The sequence below is a fragment of the Triturus cristatus genome, chromosome 4_1, assembly GCF_964204655.1.
Source record: "Triturus cristatus chromosome 4_1, aTriCri1.1, whole genome shotgun sequence".
Taxonomy (NCBI): domain Eukaryota; kingdom Metazoa; phylum Chordata; class Amphibia; order Caudata; family Salamandridae; genus Triturus; species Triturus cristatus.
The window spans coordinates 563,863,688-563,879,537 of NC_140585.1; the positions used below are offsets into that span (position 1 = coordinate 563,863,688).

The 15,850-nt window shown below is 41.1% G+C and overlaps 1 protein-coding gene across 1 annotated transcript in view; it reads right to left on the reverse strand.

The window, feature by feature from the left end:
- The window catches only part of LOC146855233 (cadherin-related family member 3-like), a 628,588-nt gene that overhangs the window by 450,790 nt on the left and 161,948 nt on the right, over positions 1-15,850 (reverse strand). The window contains exon 9 of the mRNA XM_085651100.1: positions 10,427-10,515. Coding sequence (XP_085507226.1) covers positions 10,427-10,515 — 89 coding nt within the window. The remainder of the gene's footprint in view (positions 1-10,426; positions 10,516-15,850) is intronic.

Below are 15,850 nucleotides of genomic sequence, written 5' to 3' on the forward strand. Positions count from 1 at the left end.
TAAATGATGCTCCCAAATGATGTATGTAATAGACTGGAGGTTTTATACTTTTCAATTGTTGATTTTTATATGTATTGTTTCGTGTTATGTGGACCTCCGTACGAGTTCTGCATCATGAACAATGTAACTGTCAGCTGAGTGGCAGTGCACATTATAAATTTTAAATTCCTTCATTCATTCATGTAATATGTGAGGTCGTAACAGTGCATGGTGAGCGCAGTTCATATGTAGCTCAGTAAGCTAAAACTGATGAATTTCAGACTTTTTTTTGTTTTTACCCAGCCGTTTGTACCTTATTTCAACACCAACCTATAACAAAGGTTTAACCTTTGTTTTTTTAGGGACTCTAGATATATATATATATATATATATATATATATATATATATATATATATATATATATATATATATTATATATATATATATATTCACTGAAAAAACCATAGGTTTCAGGGGTGTTATAGTTAGCTGGACTTTTCACTTGTACAAAACCATTGAAATTCCCCCGTTATAGTTAGTTCAGCTAACTATAACTCGCGCGCCTGCAATGCACTGCTGATGACGTCACATATTACATCACTCATGACATGGTCAGTGACATCACTCATGACATCACTCATGACATCTCAAATGACATCACTGATGACATCATCCAGTGAATGTGTGTTTTTCTGAAAATTAAATATGTTTTATATATGTGTATCTCAAGGTCGATGGAAGAATAAATGGGTATATAAGTGTCTAAATGGATGATTTGTTTTTGAAAAATTGATTGTGTAACTGACTGATTAAGTGTATCATAGTGAATACATGGCTTAGTGAGTAATGTTTAAATATGTAAATATCTGTATTAGTCTCTCACTTTGTGTATAAGTGGCTGCATGGGTTGGTGAGTAGGTACATGGGTGTCTATATAGGTTATTAGTTGGTTTTTTGAGTATCAGTCTGAGTGTCTGCATGGTTCGGTGGGGTATTACGTAGTGCATAGGTGCATGAATGAGTGACTCACTGTTTGTGTGTGTTGAAGACAGCATGTGTGCAGGACTGTATGGGTGGATGAGTGTGTGTATGGGTGTGTTAGTGAGTGAATGACTGTCTCAATAGTGTCTTTATGAGTAACTACATATGTTTTAAACTAGTATATGTGACTATTGGTGTATATAAGTGAGTATATGTGAGAGTGAGTGATTGAAAGAGTTCCTGTATGAATAAGTATGTGTTTCTATAAGTGATTGTTTAAAAGACTAAGTATGTGTAAGTTTCCGTAGAAGTAAGTGTGGTGGTGTGTGCATAACTGTATATGCAAGTAAATGTATGTTTGATTCTTTATTAGCATGAGTGACTATGTGTGTGAGTAACTCTATGGATGAGTGGCATTGTGTAACAGGATGTATAGGTGTATGAGTACATATGATGAGTGAGTACATGCATGAGTGACTGTATAGGACTGTTGGTGAATGAGTGGATGTGTATGTGGATCTTAGAATTACTGAAGAGGTTGTTGTAACTGGTATTGGTATGTCCATTGTATTGAACATTTTAGTCTCTATTTTTGAATGTGTGTATCAAAGGTCATATTAGGGTGAGAGGAGGTCTGCCACTCTATCACAAGGATGATGTCATCAGTGATGTCATCAGAGATGTCATTTGAGATGTCATCAGTGATGTCATGAGTGATGTCACTGACCATGTCATGAGTGATGTAATATGTGACGTCATCAGCAGTGCATTGCGGGCGCGCGAGTTATAGTTAGCTGAACTAACTATAACGGGGGAATTTCAATGGTTTTGTACAAGTGAAAAGTCCAGCTAACTATAACACCCCTGAAATCTATGGTTTTTTCAGTGAATTTCTGAGGTTTTTTAAATGCTAATTCCTAACTATAACGTGCCTGAAACCTATGTTTTTTTCTGTGAATTTCAAAGGTTTTTTAAATGCTAATTTCTAACTATGCCTACAGAGATAGGACATGTGAAGAAAGATGAAAAAATGCACAGAAAGAAAAAAAAGAAGTGCAGAAAGAAGCAACAGAAGTCCTCAAAGACGAAGAAAAGTGCAGGAAGAAGGATAACGTGCAGAAAGAACAAAAAGAAGAGCAGAAAGAAGCTTTGTTGCAAAATCATCCTGTACCCTCAACTTTTTCAGACGGATACAGGTGGTAACTGAATCTGACTAACCAGTCCTAGAGCCAGTGCTATGTTAAAAGACACTTAGAATACAGTGAAAACACCTACATACACTAGGGAACATTATGCGTTGGGGTCCCCCTGTGATTAGCATGGCCTCCTCTGTAAGCCCCTAGTATATAATAGGGCAGGGGGATTAAAACTACCTCTTAAAACAGGCCACAGGGCGTTTTTGCACACGTTAACTCAGGCCCCGTCCCCTCCCTTCACCACTGTGTAAACACGCCCTGTGTCCGTTTTTAGTTGGGAGATTAAGTTCATTTGAATCCTGAGGGTCCCTAGGGTCCAATTAGCCCACTAGGTACCTCCAGTAAGTGCCACAGAGCTGTGTTGCAGAGAGGTGTAAAAAGTGGCACGGCCTGGACCACCTCTCTGCAATGCAGCTCAGTGGCGCTTACTGGAAGCACTTGGTGGGCTAGTTAGCCCCCAGGGGCCCTCAGTATTGAAGGGAAATTATATCCCCAATTTAAAACGTGTCATAGTGCGTGTTTGCACACGTCACCTCAGGCCCCGTCCCCTCCCTTCACCACTGGTAAACGCGCCCTGTGGCTGTTCTAAGTTGAGAGATTAAGTCCCCTTGAATCCTAAGGGTCCCTAGGGTCAAACTAGACCACTAGGTACCTCCAGTAAGCGCCACAGAGCTGCGTTGCAGAGAGGTGTAAAAAGGGGCTTGGCCTCAGAACACCTGTCTGCAGCGCAGCTCCCTGGCGCATACTGGAGATGCCTGTTGGGCTAGTTGGCCCTCAGGGACCCTCAGTATTGAAGAGGAATTAATTCCCCAACTTACAACTTGCCAGGGGGCGCGTTTGCAGAGTGCTGCAAGGAGGGGGCGTGGCCTCCGGCGCGATGCCAGTCTTTTATTTATTTTAATTTTTTAACAAGGGGGGCTGTGTGGTTCCCCTTCTTATTCTAATTTATTGGCCCTGATGACCCCATCCCCCAGGCCCTGTCTCCTAATTATATTGTTTTGACCCCAATCCCCAGGGCCGGCCACTGTTTTTTATTATTTTTAAAAAATATATATTTATAGACACACCTAGGACATGCTGGACAAACCGTACGTACCTATCAAAATGACGATTTGCGTGATATTCATTAAAAGGCGACTATGCATACAATGAATCCACGTGGAATGTATTTACACCACTAGTGAAGCTCTGACATGTCTGATGCCCTACCGTGCCTAATCCCGGTAGACACCCTTGTCGTTTATTTATACAAACATGGGTAGCTCTTGACGGGAACATTTAATACACATGCACACCAAGCCATTCAAAGGGGATTTGACAACAATTTGACCAAAACTATGCAAGAAACCCCCCTCACAGTTAATAAAACACACATCCACTGCCGGATGTGTAATACTTTTTATTTTACTCTCTGGAAAGGGGACGAACATCACTTGAGAGTCACAGCGCGCTCCTGGCAGAGCCCAATGCTGTGTTACACCCACCATTGCCTCCTGAGTGCCACACACCTCTGTGTTGTATTCCACTAGCTAGTGCATATGCTATGACACTCTCTAGCCCATGTGCACTGTAACACCACCCCGTGAATATGTCATGTCACACTTGTCTTCGCACGGGTTATATTGCCCCATCTAACGTGCCTTCCTCGATGCCTATGTTATAACGCACAGTGCTATGCCATACATATTACAATCTGGGATCCATATCTTTGTCACAGTGCATATGCAACGTTACACTCCCCAGCACATATTTTATATTAAAACTTTAGAGACTAGTTAGGTTACACAACACTGCCCTGTGCATATTACACTCCAAGGCACATATCGCTTAGCACGCTCTAGTGCCTGTGCTATCTCGCGCTCTCCAATGAATCTGTCATTGCGCACAATGTATTGCATATTATATTTCACGCCCGGTTCATCTTATATCACACTTTTTGGTGCATAGTTTATACCATACACTATATCTAGTTTTCATTCTCAATCGTGCTCTCAGGACTATGTTCTATATAACACTGTGTTCACCTACCCTTTTCACGGGCATTACATTTTGCGATAGGGGGTGGAGGGTCAGGGGGTGCTTCTGCCAAGTGAGCCCGGATTCACAGTCACAAACGTCCTCTTCTTCCTGAATAAAAGTCAGATTATGCTGCATACTTGTTCATATTTTAAGTAGTTCGCACAGACACACGTTTTAAAATCAATAAAGTTCCTAATACCCACCTTCTCTTAACAGTTAGCTTGCTGCCCCATCCCCCTCCTCCCTATCCTCTGTTGTGTGAATCCATGGACTAGCCTCCTCCCTCCTGCCATGCATGGTCTGATGTGCTGCCACTGCCCTCAATTTAGTATGATGTAGCAGTCCACTCCTCCTGCCCTCCATTGCCCAATTCTATGCCCCATCATTGACCTCCTGCTTAAACTCTGTGCTTAGCTTGCTGCCCCTATTCTCCTTCCCCCTGCCCTCCGATGTCTTTGTGCATGCCCCTGCTCCATCCTTTTTGCCCACCATGTTCCATGGACCTGCCACTCCTATCTACTCTGAGAGTTCTGTTGAGCTGCCACTCCCCTCCCACCTGCCTAGCATTGTCAGATGACTGTAACCTGTCCCTGCCACCTCCACCCTGCCTGTCCACATGCCATGCCCTTATCCTCTTCCTCCTGTCCTACATGGTCCATTGTACTGCCACACCCTTCTGCCCTCCCTGGTCTGTTGTGCTGCAACTGCTCCTCCTGCCTGCCACGTGCGGTCTGTTGTGAGGCCCCTTCCACTGAACTTTCTTGTCTGTGCACAGGTCCTGACCCTCCCTTCTATCCTCCATCGTCCTTTGTGCATGCCCCTGCACCCTCCTTCTTGCCCATCATAGCCATTGTGCTGCCACTAACCCTCCCACTTGCCATGCATGGTCTTCTGTGCTGCCATGGCCCCTCCTACCTTCCCTGTGTGGTCAGTTAGCTGCCCCTGACCCCCTCCCACCTTCCCTCCATGGTCTGTGTGTATGCCATCACAGTCTCACTGTTGCTCTTCATGGTGTGTCTTGCTTCTAGTGCCCATCCTGCCTGACCTCCATGGCTATCTTGCTGCTCCTGCCCTGCCCCCTTGCCCCCAGCCCTCTGTTTACATGTGCAGACCCCTACTCCCTCCCTCCTGGCTTGTCTGTTCCATTGTAATGCCCCTGATCCGTCCCTCCTGCCCTTTATGGTCTGTCATGCTGCAGCTTTCTCTCCTGTCTGTCCATTATGGTCAGCTAGCTACCATTGCCTCTTGCCCCTCTGTTCTCTGTTGTCCATGTGCATGGTCCGGTCCCCTCCCTCTTGCTTTCTATGGATTGTTGTGCTGCACTCCCGTCCCGCATGCCCTGTGTGGTGTATTGCGCTGCTGCAAACCCTGATGCCTGCCCTGCAGGGTCAGTTTGGTGCACCTCTCCATGTCCCTCCTGTCCTCTGTTATCCAAGTCCATGTCCCTACCCCATTTCCTTCCATGATCCAATGTTGTACCATACTTGCGAACATTTTGAACTTGGTAAGAGGGAGATTTTGAAAAAAAACTGGGGTATTGATTTTCCCCTTTGAGTTACATTGAAAAAGAGGAGATTGTAGAAAGGAGACAGATCAAATAAAGCCCATTTGAGCTTAAAAACATTGGACGTTTCCTGGCTGAATCGGGTCTGTTGGCATGTATGGTTGTACTACCATTGCCTCTTCCTTCTGCCCACAATGGTCTATTACATTGCCACAGCCTCTCTTGCAAGTCCTGTATTGTTGGTTTGTTGCCCCTGCCCCCCTTTCCACTGCACTCCATAGTCTGTTGTGCTGCCACGGCCCTTCCTGCCTGCTCAGTGTGGTTAAATTGTTGCCTTTGCACCCTCCTACCTGCCTTCAATTTTCAGAGTCCGTGCCCCTGGCCTCTGCCTCTCAACAGTATCCTAATGAACAACTAGATTGCTAACATTCTATATTTATTACAAAAGTGTGGAACGCCTGACGTCATCTTGATGTAATCAAAACTGTAATACCTAGAGCATTTCCTTTAGAAATTACATATATGAGAGGGTCTTATTGGCATCAAAATGATGGTTAGTGCTCTAAAAGACTAAAATAAGGACATATTTTCTGAGTTTTCAAATAGCGACTAAGCACTTTTAAATTATTTGTTATCTTTATGTTTTTTTATCCAGTTGACCACTTGATTAAATGTTGCACTTAGGGGAGAGGATGTGGTGTTGCTTCCAGAACTGCAGACTTTGCAACTGGGGAACCAGGTTGGAGTTTCTGCTTCAGCTCGACATTCTGTGATTCTGGTCAAATCACTTAGTCTCCCCATGTCTACAACCAAAATGAATTTGTTCTTGTGTGATGTAACCAATGCTCATGTAAAGCACTCCAATACCTGACAAGTCTGCACTATATAACACTGCAAAAACACAAAATAATAAGTGTTTTGCACACTTCTATCATTGGGCTATATTTGGGCTACATCTGGGTGATTTTGGGCTACATTTGGGCTCTTTTGTCTCCGGTGGCCATCTTGGGAGATTTATTTGTTATGAAGTTTCCTAATTTCCTCATGTACTGCAGTCTCCTCAGTAGGAAATGCTTTCAGTTTTTTACTTTGATTCCATCATGAAGGTAGTCAGATATGTCACACATTTGCCATAAATTCTGAATGTTAGCACTCTAGTTGCTCATTAGATCACTGTAGTAAAACTACTGTTCACCATGGAAGTCTGCTCCTGGTATTAAAAGTGCATGTTTCAGTCTGCATGTCAGAATTTTTTAATGAAATAGAAGAGGATTTGAGAAGTCACTCAAAATGTGCCCTCATTTTCTTTCTTCAGCATTAATCATAATTTCTATGGCAAAATGAACCCCCTCATTGTGTTCCTTTTTAAATTAAATGTTTTAAGTATTACCAGTTTATTCCAATCAAGATGGCTTCAGGTGTGCCATACTTTTGTCATAATGAAGACAGTAAGCGCTCTAGTTGCTTTTAAGAACACTCTGGGACATTCTGTCATTGGGCTATACTTGGGCTACATCTGGGTGATATTTGGGCTACATTTGGGCTCTTTTGTCTCTGGTGGCCATCTTGGGAGACTTATTTGTTATGAAGTTTCCTAATTTCCTCATTTACTGCAGTCTCCTCAGTAGGAAATACTTTCAGTTTTTTACTTTGATTCCATCAAGAAGGCATTCAGATGTGTCACACATTTGCCATTAATTCAGAATGTTAGCACTCTTTTTGCTCATTAGATCACTGTAGTAAAGCTACTGCTCACCAGGGAAAACTGCTGCTGGTATTGAAAGTGCATGTTTCAGTCTGCATGTCGGAATTTTTTCATGAAATAGAAGAGGATTTGAGAAGTCACTCAAAATGTGCCCTAATTTTTCTTTCTGCAGCACTAATCATACTTTTTATGGAAAAATGAACCCCCTCATTTTGTTCCTTTTTAAATTAAATGTTTTAAGAGTTACCACTTTAATCCAAGCAAGATGGCTTCAGGTGTGCCATACGTTTATCATAAGTAGGACTGTTAGCGCTCTAGTTGTTCTTTGGAACACTCTGGGAAGCTGCAGTAGAACACAAAGGAATCAACTGACAGTCTCTGCCCTTGTTGGATGTACATGTTTTACTGAGAATGTCAGACTTCATTCTCACATGACTGAGAAAGATGATGTGAATTTACAGAAAATAAGCTCTCAGTTTAGCTTATAGATCACCTTCCAAACCTCTGTGGGAAAAGCATGAGAAAATATTTTTCTCTCAATCATGATATCCCAGCAGAAGGCTTTTTCACATGGTGAAATCACCTTAGAACATACCACAATTCCTAAAATGAGTATGGTACCATCAACAAATGATTTATAATGTAACTAAAGTCTTAAAACCTTCTATTAACTGCAATGCTTTTTAATGAGGTGCTATCATGTATATTGGTCCCAAGATGGCTGCCAACACTTCTTGGATGAAGTGCTGACAGCCAATCAGATCTCAGGATGAGATGTGTGGTTAGGCTCCGCCCACATATATATATGATTTTTCTTTTGATTTTCTCAGGAACTACTGAACAGATTGACACCAGACCTGCAAAAGGCACATCCCTGAGCTGAGGACTACCTCTCTGCCAAATTTCAAGTAATTCTGTTCAGCCGTACCTTGGACTAAAGGTCCCTATGGAAAATTGCATGGGGAAAACGCGTTTTGGGACCCCCCTTTTTTCTCAGCCCCCGAGACTTTCAGGGTAGGAGCGGAGCGGAGCGCCCCACCTATTTTGAAAATTTCTCGAGGATTCGTCAACCGGCGCCAAAGTTATTCCAAATAGAATGTGCGGATTTCTTATGGAAACACGGTCCTAACTATAACTATCTACTGGCGACCGCCAGTAGATAATATGCGCATTGGAGTGCTTTGTGTTTTGATTTTGCTATATTGCTGATAGGACTCGCAGTCTGTCTGTCAGCACGGACAGTGCCAGCGCAAATGAGATTGCCTGCTGTGAGTGTCTGTTTCAGAACATATCTATACTTCTACCTATCTATTAAATCTATCTATCTGTCTATCTATCTATCTATCTATCTATCTATCTATCTATCTATCTATCTATCTATCTATCTATCTATCTATCTATCTATCTATCTATCTATCTATCTATCTATCTATCTATCTATCTATCTATCTATCTATCTATCTATCTATCTATCTATCTATCTATCTATCTATCTATCTATCCATCTATCTATCTATCTATCTATCTATATTATCATATTTTGAATTACATGCAATGAAGGAGGAGTAGGACGCACAGTCTATGGGCAGGGCCTGTCGCTGGTTGGAGAAGGAGTAAAATGGATTAAGTTTAATGAAATTAGAGGTCATCTGTTCATGCCATACAGAAAGACGTTTTCTCATTAGATCTATGTTTCGAGAACTGGTGTTGCTTTCGAATGAACATGTAAAGACAAATATTAGTTGGGTGTCCTCAATGTACATATAAAAACTTGCACCAGTCACATGCAGGAAAACATCCAGGAGTCTCATACATAGATTAAACAGAAATGTGGGAAACGTGATCCCTATGAAATCCCACTTCCCTGACTCCTACTTTCTGATGTGAAAGGAGGCATTCTAACTGACTGGGTCCTGTCAGATATGAATGATGCAATACATTTATAGACAATACCTGAAACACTAAAGTTTACAGAAAAATCCCATGGTCTATTGGATACATCAAAAAGGCTTTACATCAATATAAACATTCAAGTGGTTTGCTGTCACATATGGTGGATGCCTTGCCTGACCTAAACTGAGTTCCACTGAAAGTGAAAAAATGGTCAGGGGTCACCTTTGCTCTATTTCAGATTGACTGGGATAATAATTTATAATGCCAAAGCTGTGCTACACATCCACTTATTACAAATGTTTTCCTTTTTTTTTTTACCTCAGAGTGAAATATATTTGATTGTACAGTGAATAAAGGAGTATAGGATAATAAAATAAATGGTACTGGCTTCTTGTAGCTTAGAATGATAGCAACCTGACTTAGGAAGTTAATTTCTGGACAAGATGTAACTTAATTTTGAGGATAAAATAAGTCAGCAATTGTGGCACAATAATGCAAAATATTTCAAATGAAGCAACGTCATTTCACCTCCCCCTTCAATGTCAACAAATACTCAGTCAGCACACTACTGCAAGGTCGTACTTCCATGGATATCATATATAAAAGTTATGGCACAACTCTTCCTTGTATGGTACACCTTTCCTCCTTCTGCCATCACCCCACTGCTCCATACCAAAATCCCAAAGTCAATTGTTTTCCTCTGGGGGTCTGCAAATGGAGGGTGGCCAACTGCCCTCCAGTAATGTGTTGTATTTTCCTCATGTTTGAGTTGATGTTTTGAAGTCGGAGGGTATAATATATAACAATCAGCATTTCCTGGCTTCAATCATTCAAAAGACAACCCTTTATAATAAAGAAGGTTGTGGAGTCTACCTTTATTGCTAACATAATTCTGTCACAGATTCTGTGAAATGCAGGCACAAACCTCATCAGGATCTCTTGCCATCTAGTACCTTCAGAGGCTTTCAAGTGAAGTATCTGTAGCTATGAGGTGCTATGTGGTCCCTGTGCCCTGAATCTGAACTGCCAGAGTAAGGCCAGAGTCACCTCTCAAAAGATAATCATCACTGACAATTTTCACTCTCCTTCTTAATCCTCACACCACCTTTTAAAACTGGTCCTGATCAATTTGCTTTTTAATAACTTACTTTAATAGGATCTCCATCTGGATCGCTTGCTAGAACAGTGTAGACAACTTCATTGACAGGAAAGGTTTCCATAACATTTAAAGAAAGACCTGAAATGCAAGAACGTAAATAATAAAACAACTCAAATCAGTGAAAGCAATTCATAAAGGCCTGCCCCACAAGCTTTTCTCGACTTGTCATCCTAAGCTATATCAACTGACAAAAGAAAATAAAAGCACCGCCAAATACAACTGACACAATAATTATTATTCACGGTTACTTCCCAACAGAAAACATTTAGAGTACATTTGCACATCTGAGCATAATAGTAAGAGCTAATACAGAATATCCTGCATATATATATATATCTTTGTGGCAGAATTTCTCGCCATCTTAGCAATGCTCAATAGGAGTCCAAAGGGAGCCAAGAAACACTTACAACTGTCTACGCAACTGAGACAAATAAACATATATTAAAAAACACAAGCAGAAGTTGAAAGACAATATGACTTTTATAGTATTTATTGTTGATATTTATATACAAAAATTATGTATATCATTTGATGTAAACCTAAGTCTGCTTGAATGTAACGAAAAGAGAAAACATTAAAATCAAACACCAAGAGAACTAATGTAACACCCTCTGCTCAAACCAAAACACATACACTCATTCTTACAACTTTCATTAACGCTCTAAAAAAATATATATATATCAAAAATCTGAAGAACAAGACACATGGAATATTCGAGAGGGCCTGAAATTGCAGTCAGTTCTTTCGTGGAGTAGTAATGAAGTAATTTGCCTACATATCATAAGTTACAGCTTTCTCCAAAGACTTATAAGTACATTTCAACCAATGACTGTGTACAGTGGTCCTCTCATTATAGCTTCTGGAAATTGCTTCAACGCACATTTCGGTGAAGACCACTATATCCTGGTCGCACCTTCTTCGGGGTGCTAAAAGCGTAAAATTGATCAGAGGGTCTTGGTGTCAACGATGAATATATACTGAAATTATGAAAATATTTACATGTCTTAAGATTTGTTTCTTGGCTCCAAGGGTTAGAACATATGTAAAAGCTGAAAAAAGCTTATGTAAGGGAAGTGTAGGAAGAGAAGTACTGTTCGTTAGACCTAAAGAAAGGAGCCCATGCAACATAGAATGTAAGCAGTAACCCATAGTGTGTATAAAATACTGAGAAGGCAGTGCCTCGAAAGACAAGCCAAGGATAAAGGACAAGAACACCACATGAGTTCTATTGAGAGAAATATGTGTGAAATAGTCGACGTTCAAAGCTGTGTAGCCTTCCAAAAAAGAATAAGGAAGGGATTTCCATGCAAAACTGGGATAGGGCAGCAGAGGGAGTTAGTGGTTCACATAAAAGGAATGTATACCTACACCTCTAATGTGAGGGTTTGCTAGGTCAAGGAGATGACTTGACCAAAACCACAGGATGGGGGGGAGGGACCCCATATATGGAGAATCTTCCTGTATATACCTAACAAATAAAATAGAACCTAAGGTTATTCTAAGGGACTTATCCATAGGAGGTCCTATAAATCTAAAAAAGGGGCCGAAGTAAAGTACCTTAGCAGCTCTAGGGCAGGCCACTCTATGAAATAATATCTGGTGCCATAAATGGGAATCACGGTTCTTCAGTTTTAGGAAGCTTTAGTCCGTCTAGTCATGTGCTTAAAGTAGCTCAAGAGTGTCAGCTTGACATCAAGCTAATAAGAAATACATTTGGGGAACAATCAAAAACAGCAACACTGAGGAACCATACACAGAAAAACAATATCAAAAGAGAAAGCTTCATAATGATAAAGCATTCTCATTGTAACTGCCAAGGCCCAAAGGTGGAGAGGGGTCAGGTATGGCCAATAAAATACAAGGACTCCAGAATATTTTAATCAAAGAACAAAATGTATCAGAAATGTCCAGAGAATATACCTGGGCACACTATCCCCATGGTGCCCGTAAACGTAGACAGAGGTGCACATGCATAATGCTTCCTAGAACCCAAGAACACATACTAGGGGAATCATGTGTGATAGTGTGATGTGGAGAACTGGACTAACTTCTAGAGTGATATATAAGGTAATAAGGAATAGATGTCCCAACATCACCTCAAAAATGGAGCATTACCGGATTTGTATGTATGACCTGAACACAAAGACTATATAAAGTAAAGTAAGTACGAAAAATGGGATAGGGTAAAAGTGGAGGCTCCCGTTATGCTAATGAAGTAGCAAAAATCCTGCCGGCACACATATAAAAGATTGAAAATCTCAAAGTCTAAAGCGTTCAGGAATAGCTAGACAGAGAGAACTCCTGCATCCTAGGAAGCAAAGGAATGTGGTGGGTATCTCAGAAAAGGATCCACGCGTACTGCATTAAATATAGTTGGCATACTTGCTGGGAAGGGTTGGAGAAACTGCATCCAATAATGACTAAGCATAGAGAGAGGACTGAAATAATTCCTGTAGGTGCCATGTTGAAGTTGAACCAGGACTAGTTAAACAAACGCTAGGACCAGCATGTTAACAGAGTCTCAGGCATGGGGAAATCTCAATAAGTTAACACCACCAGAGTTAGACTACTCATAATCGGCATGTGAACATCACAATCTGTTGTGATACATTACTGAAGGACAGTCTAAAGCCGAACTAAAGAGCATTTTCTGTTCATATAAACTGAAAGAATAACAAGGAACAAAAGATCACGAGAATAAGGTAAAGTACAAAACAAATACACAAGGATTCAAAAAGGGCAGAGCTTGATGATAACTCGTAAAGAGGAGAGTACAAGGTCCGTAAATATGGCAAACAGATACCCATGAGTTCACAAAACGAATACAGGAAGGTGAAAAAATAAAGAATGAAGGGGCACATCTGATTATGAAGGCAGCACAGAGAGCGTCAAAAAAGGAGGGAGACTGTAGAAGTAACATGCAGGGCTAAAGGGCACACTGCAAACTCAAAGAGCATTTTCCCAAGGGGTGATTTCATTAAGACCTCTTTTTTCAAATCCAACACATAGATCTGCCTCCAATCTGCCACAGTAACATACCAAGACTTAGACACTCAGATAACTCTAAGATGGCTGCAGTTGTTGATTCGAGCTGAACTGCACTCCCACGTGAGTGCGTCAAGTAGTTCTTCCTCCCTCCCTCTTCTATTTCCATTACCACATAAAAGAGTATTCAGAACTGACCGGAGATTCAACTTCCGTAGACATTGCCGATTAGCACTCTACAATGGCATCTTTATCCTAGTAAGTACTGGCCCACAATGTCCCATATTACAACCCCTCCGTTCTCGATTATTCTAAATTCTAAAATTGGGTATTATGCTCCACCGAATTCTATCAGGAGCCCCTGCCTTGCCAGATTGACGGCAATCATTGACAGATTGTCAGACACGCTTGGTCCTGGACCTTAGGAAACAGTCAAATATTGTTTGCAGAGGACCATCAGGGTTCCCCATTGAGGTGATCCCCAAAATAATGAATTCAGGGTGAGTTGAGAACACGGTTCACCACATTACCCAATATGTCTCCCTTGACAAAAACAAGGTTGATTGATACCCCTCCTGTCTCTAGGTTACTCTATCTGACTACCCAAGATGCCTTCCCACCGTAAGGGCTCAAATTGAAGGCCATTAGACCCAGTCCATGGTGAGTGATTGTTACTCCCTTGTCTCCTTGCTCACCTTGATAATTATATTTTACACCCTAAAACCAACACTGTTACCCCCTCTCATAGGTATTGCACCTATCCTGTACTAGTCCCCCGGATTCCGTGAATTGAGGGTGCAGACCATTAAAGAAATTGACATTAAGTCTTGGTACTTAGGACAGGTGCCTAAGCACCAGTAGGTAAACCATATTCCTACTTACCTTCTTGCTGCAGCCCGTACACAGCTCAAAATATTATCTCACTAACACCATATCCAACTTACATACCCCAGAACTCTCCGTCCTGAAGAGATCCCTATACACACAGTGAGGAGAGTCTTGAAAGCACTAGAAAAAATTGTCTGAAACATTGAATCAGAATAACAAAGACATCCTTTCCATTCCAATAACTTGTCCTTTAATACAGTTACTTATGTTTTATTACATGTTGGTTATGGTCACTCCATAAATCACCTTTTCTATAACTACGCAGGCATTACCAATTTGTGTTGTTTTTGGTTTTTTTATATAAAAATTTGTATGTATTTAAAAAAAAAAAATGCCACTCACTTTGGCTGAAGTGAGTATGAACGAATACATCCTTGGGCTACTTCATTAACAGACATCCAAGAAACAAATCATAAGGTTGATATTAATTTAAACCTTCAGATGCTATCACTCCTTTAGGCTCATGAGAGAGTATTTTGCAAAAATTCATATATTTCCAACAAATGATATACCTTTCTTTAAAATGAGTTCCTTGTGAACAATTGTCTGTAGCTGACTAGCTAATACCCAGTACACATGGACATATGGGTTGCTCTTTTGTTTTTGATATATACTTTGCAAAATTATGTCCTGGGTCACACAAGGGTGGCATGATTCATAAATCTCTGGATGGGAATTTTACTTTGTATGAGCTATGGCTCCTTAATTGACATGTTATGATGGTCTACTACAGAGGTTAGGCCCGTTGGTTGCATTTACTAATGTGAGGCAGAACATTCTGGAATTGGCTCATGAGGGTCATATTGGTATAAGAGCCATGAAGCACAGAGTGTGTGAGGGCTTCTGATGACCTGGAGTGGACAAAGCAGTGGAATGTTTTGTGCGAGACTGTGGACCTTGTTTCGTAAATGATAAGTCCCAGGTGACTCAATCTACCCCTATTAAATTGGTGGATTCTCCTCTGGTTCCAAGGGCTAAATTGGCTTTAGACATAGTGGGCCCTATAAACATTTTGGGTGAGAAGTCCAAATTTGCCATTGTCCCCATGGACAATATGTCAAAGTGACCAGAGGTTAGTTTTATAAATAATGTCACCTCTGCTTCGGTCATACAATTTCGACACACAGTGTTTTTGAGGGAGGGTTACCCTGCTGAAATCATGAGAGACAATGGCACACAATTGGTGCCAGAGGAAATGAGGTCATTTTTAGATTCATGGGGTATCAAACATGTGAGTACCTCCCTGTACCATCCCAGATGCAATGGTCTGGGTGAACGCTTCGCTTCTGGAGTACGTTCAACGACCAGTTGCAGTTGGCTACAGTTAATAATTTAAATTGGAAATCAACAATGGATGACATGTTGTGGGATTACAGGAAAACCTCCAATTGTTCTACGGGGTTCTCTCCTTTCGCCCTGTTGCAGAGAAGAGTTCCTAGTTCTAAACACAAGCATGAGTGGATGGCCCATAATCATATTGATGATGCAAGCCTGGCTGGTGTGGGAGACGTAAGAAAGAAAGTACAAGAAAGGTATGGTG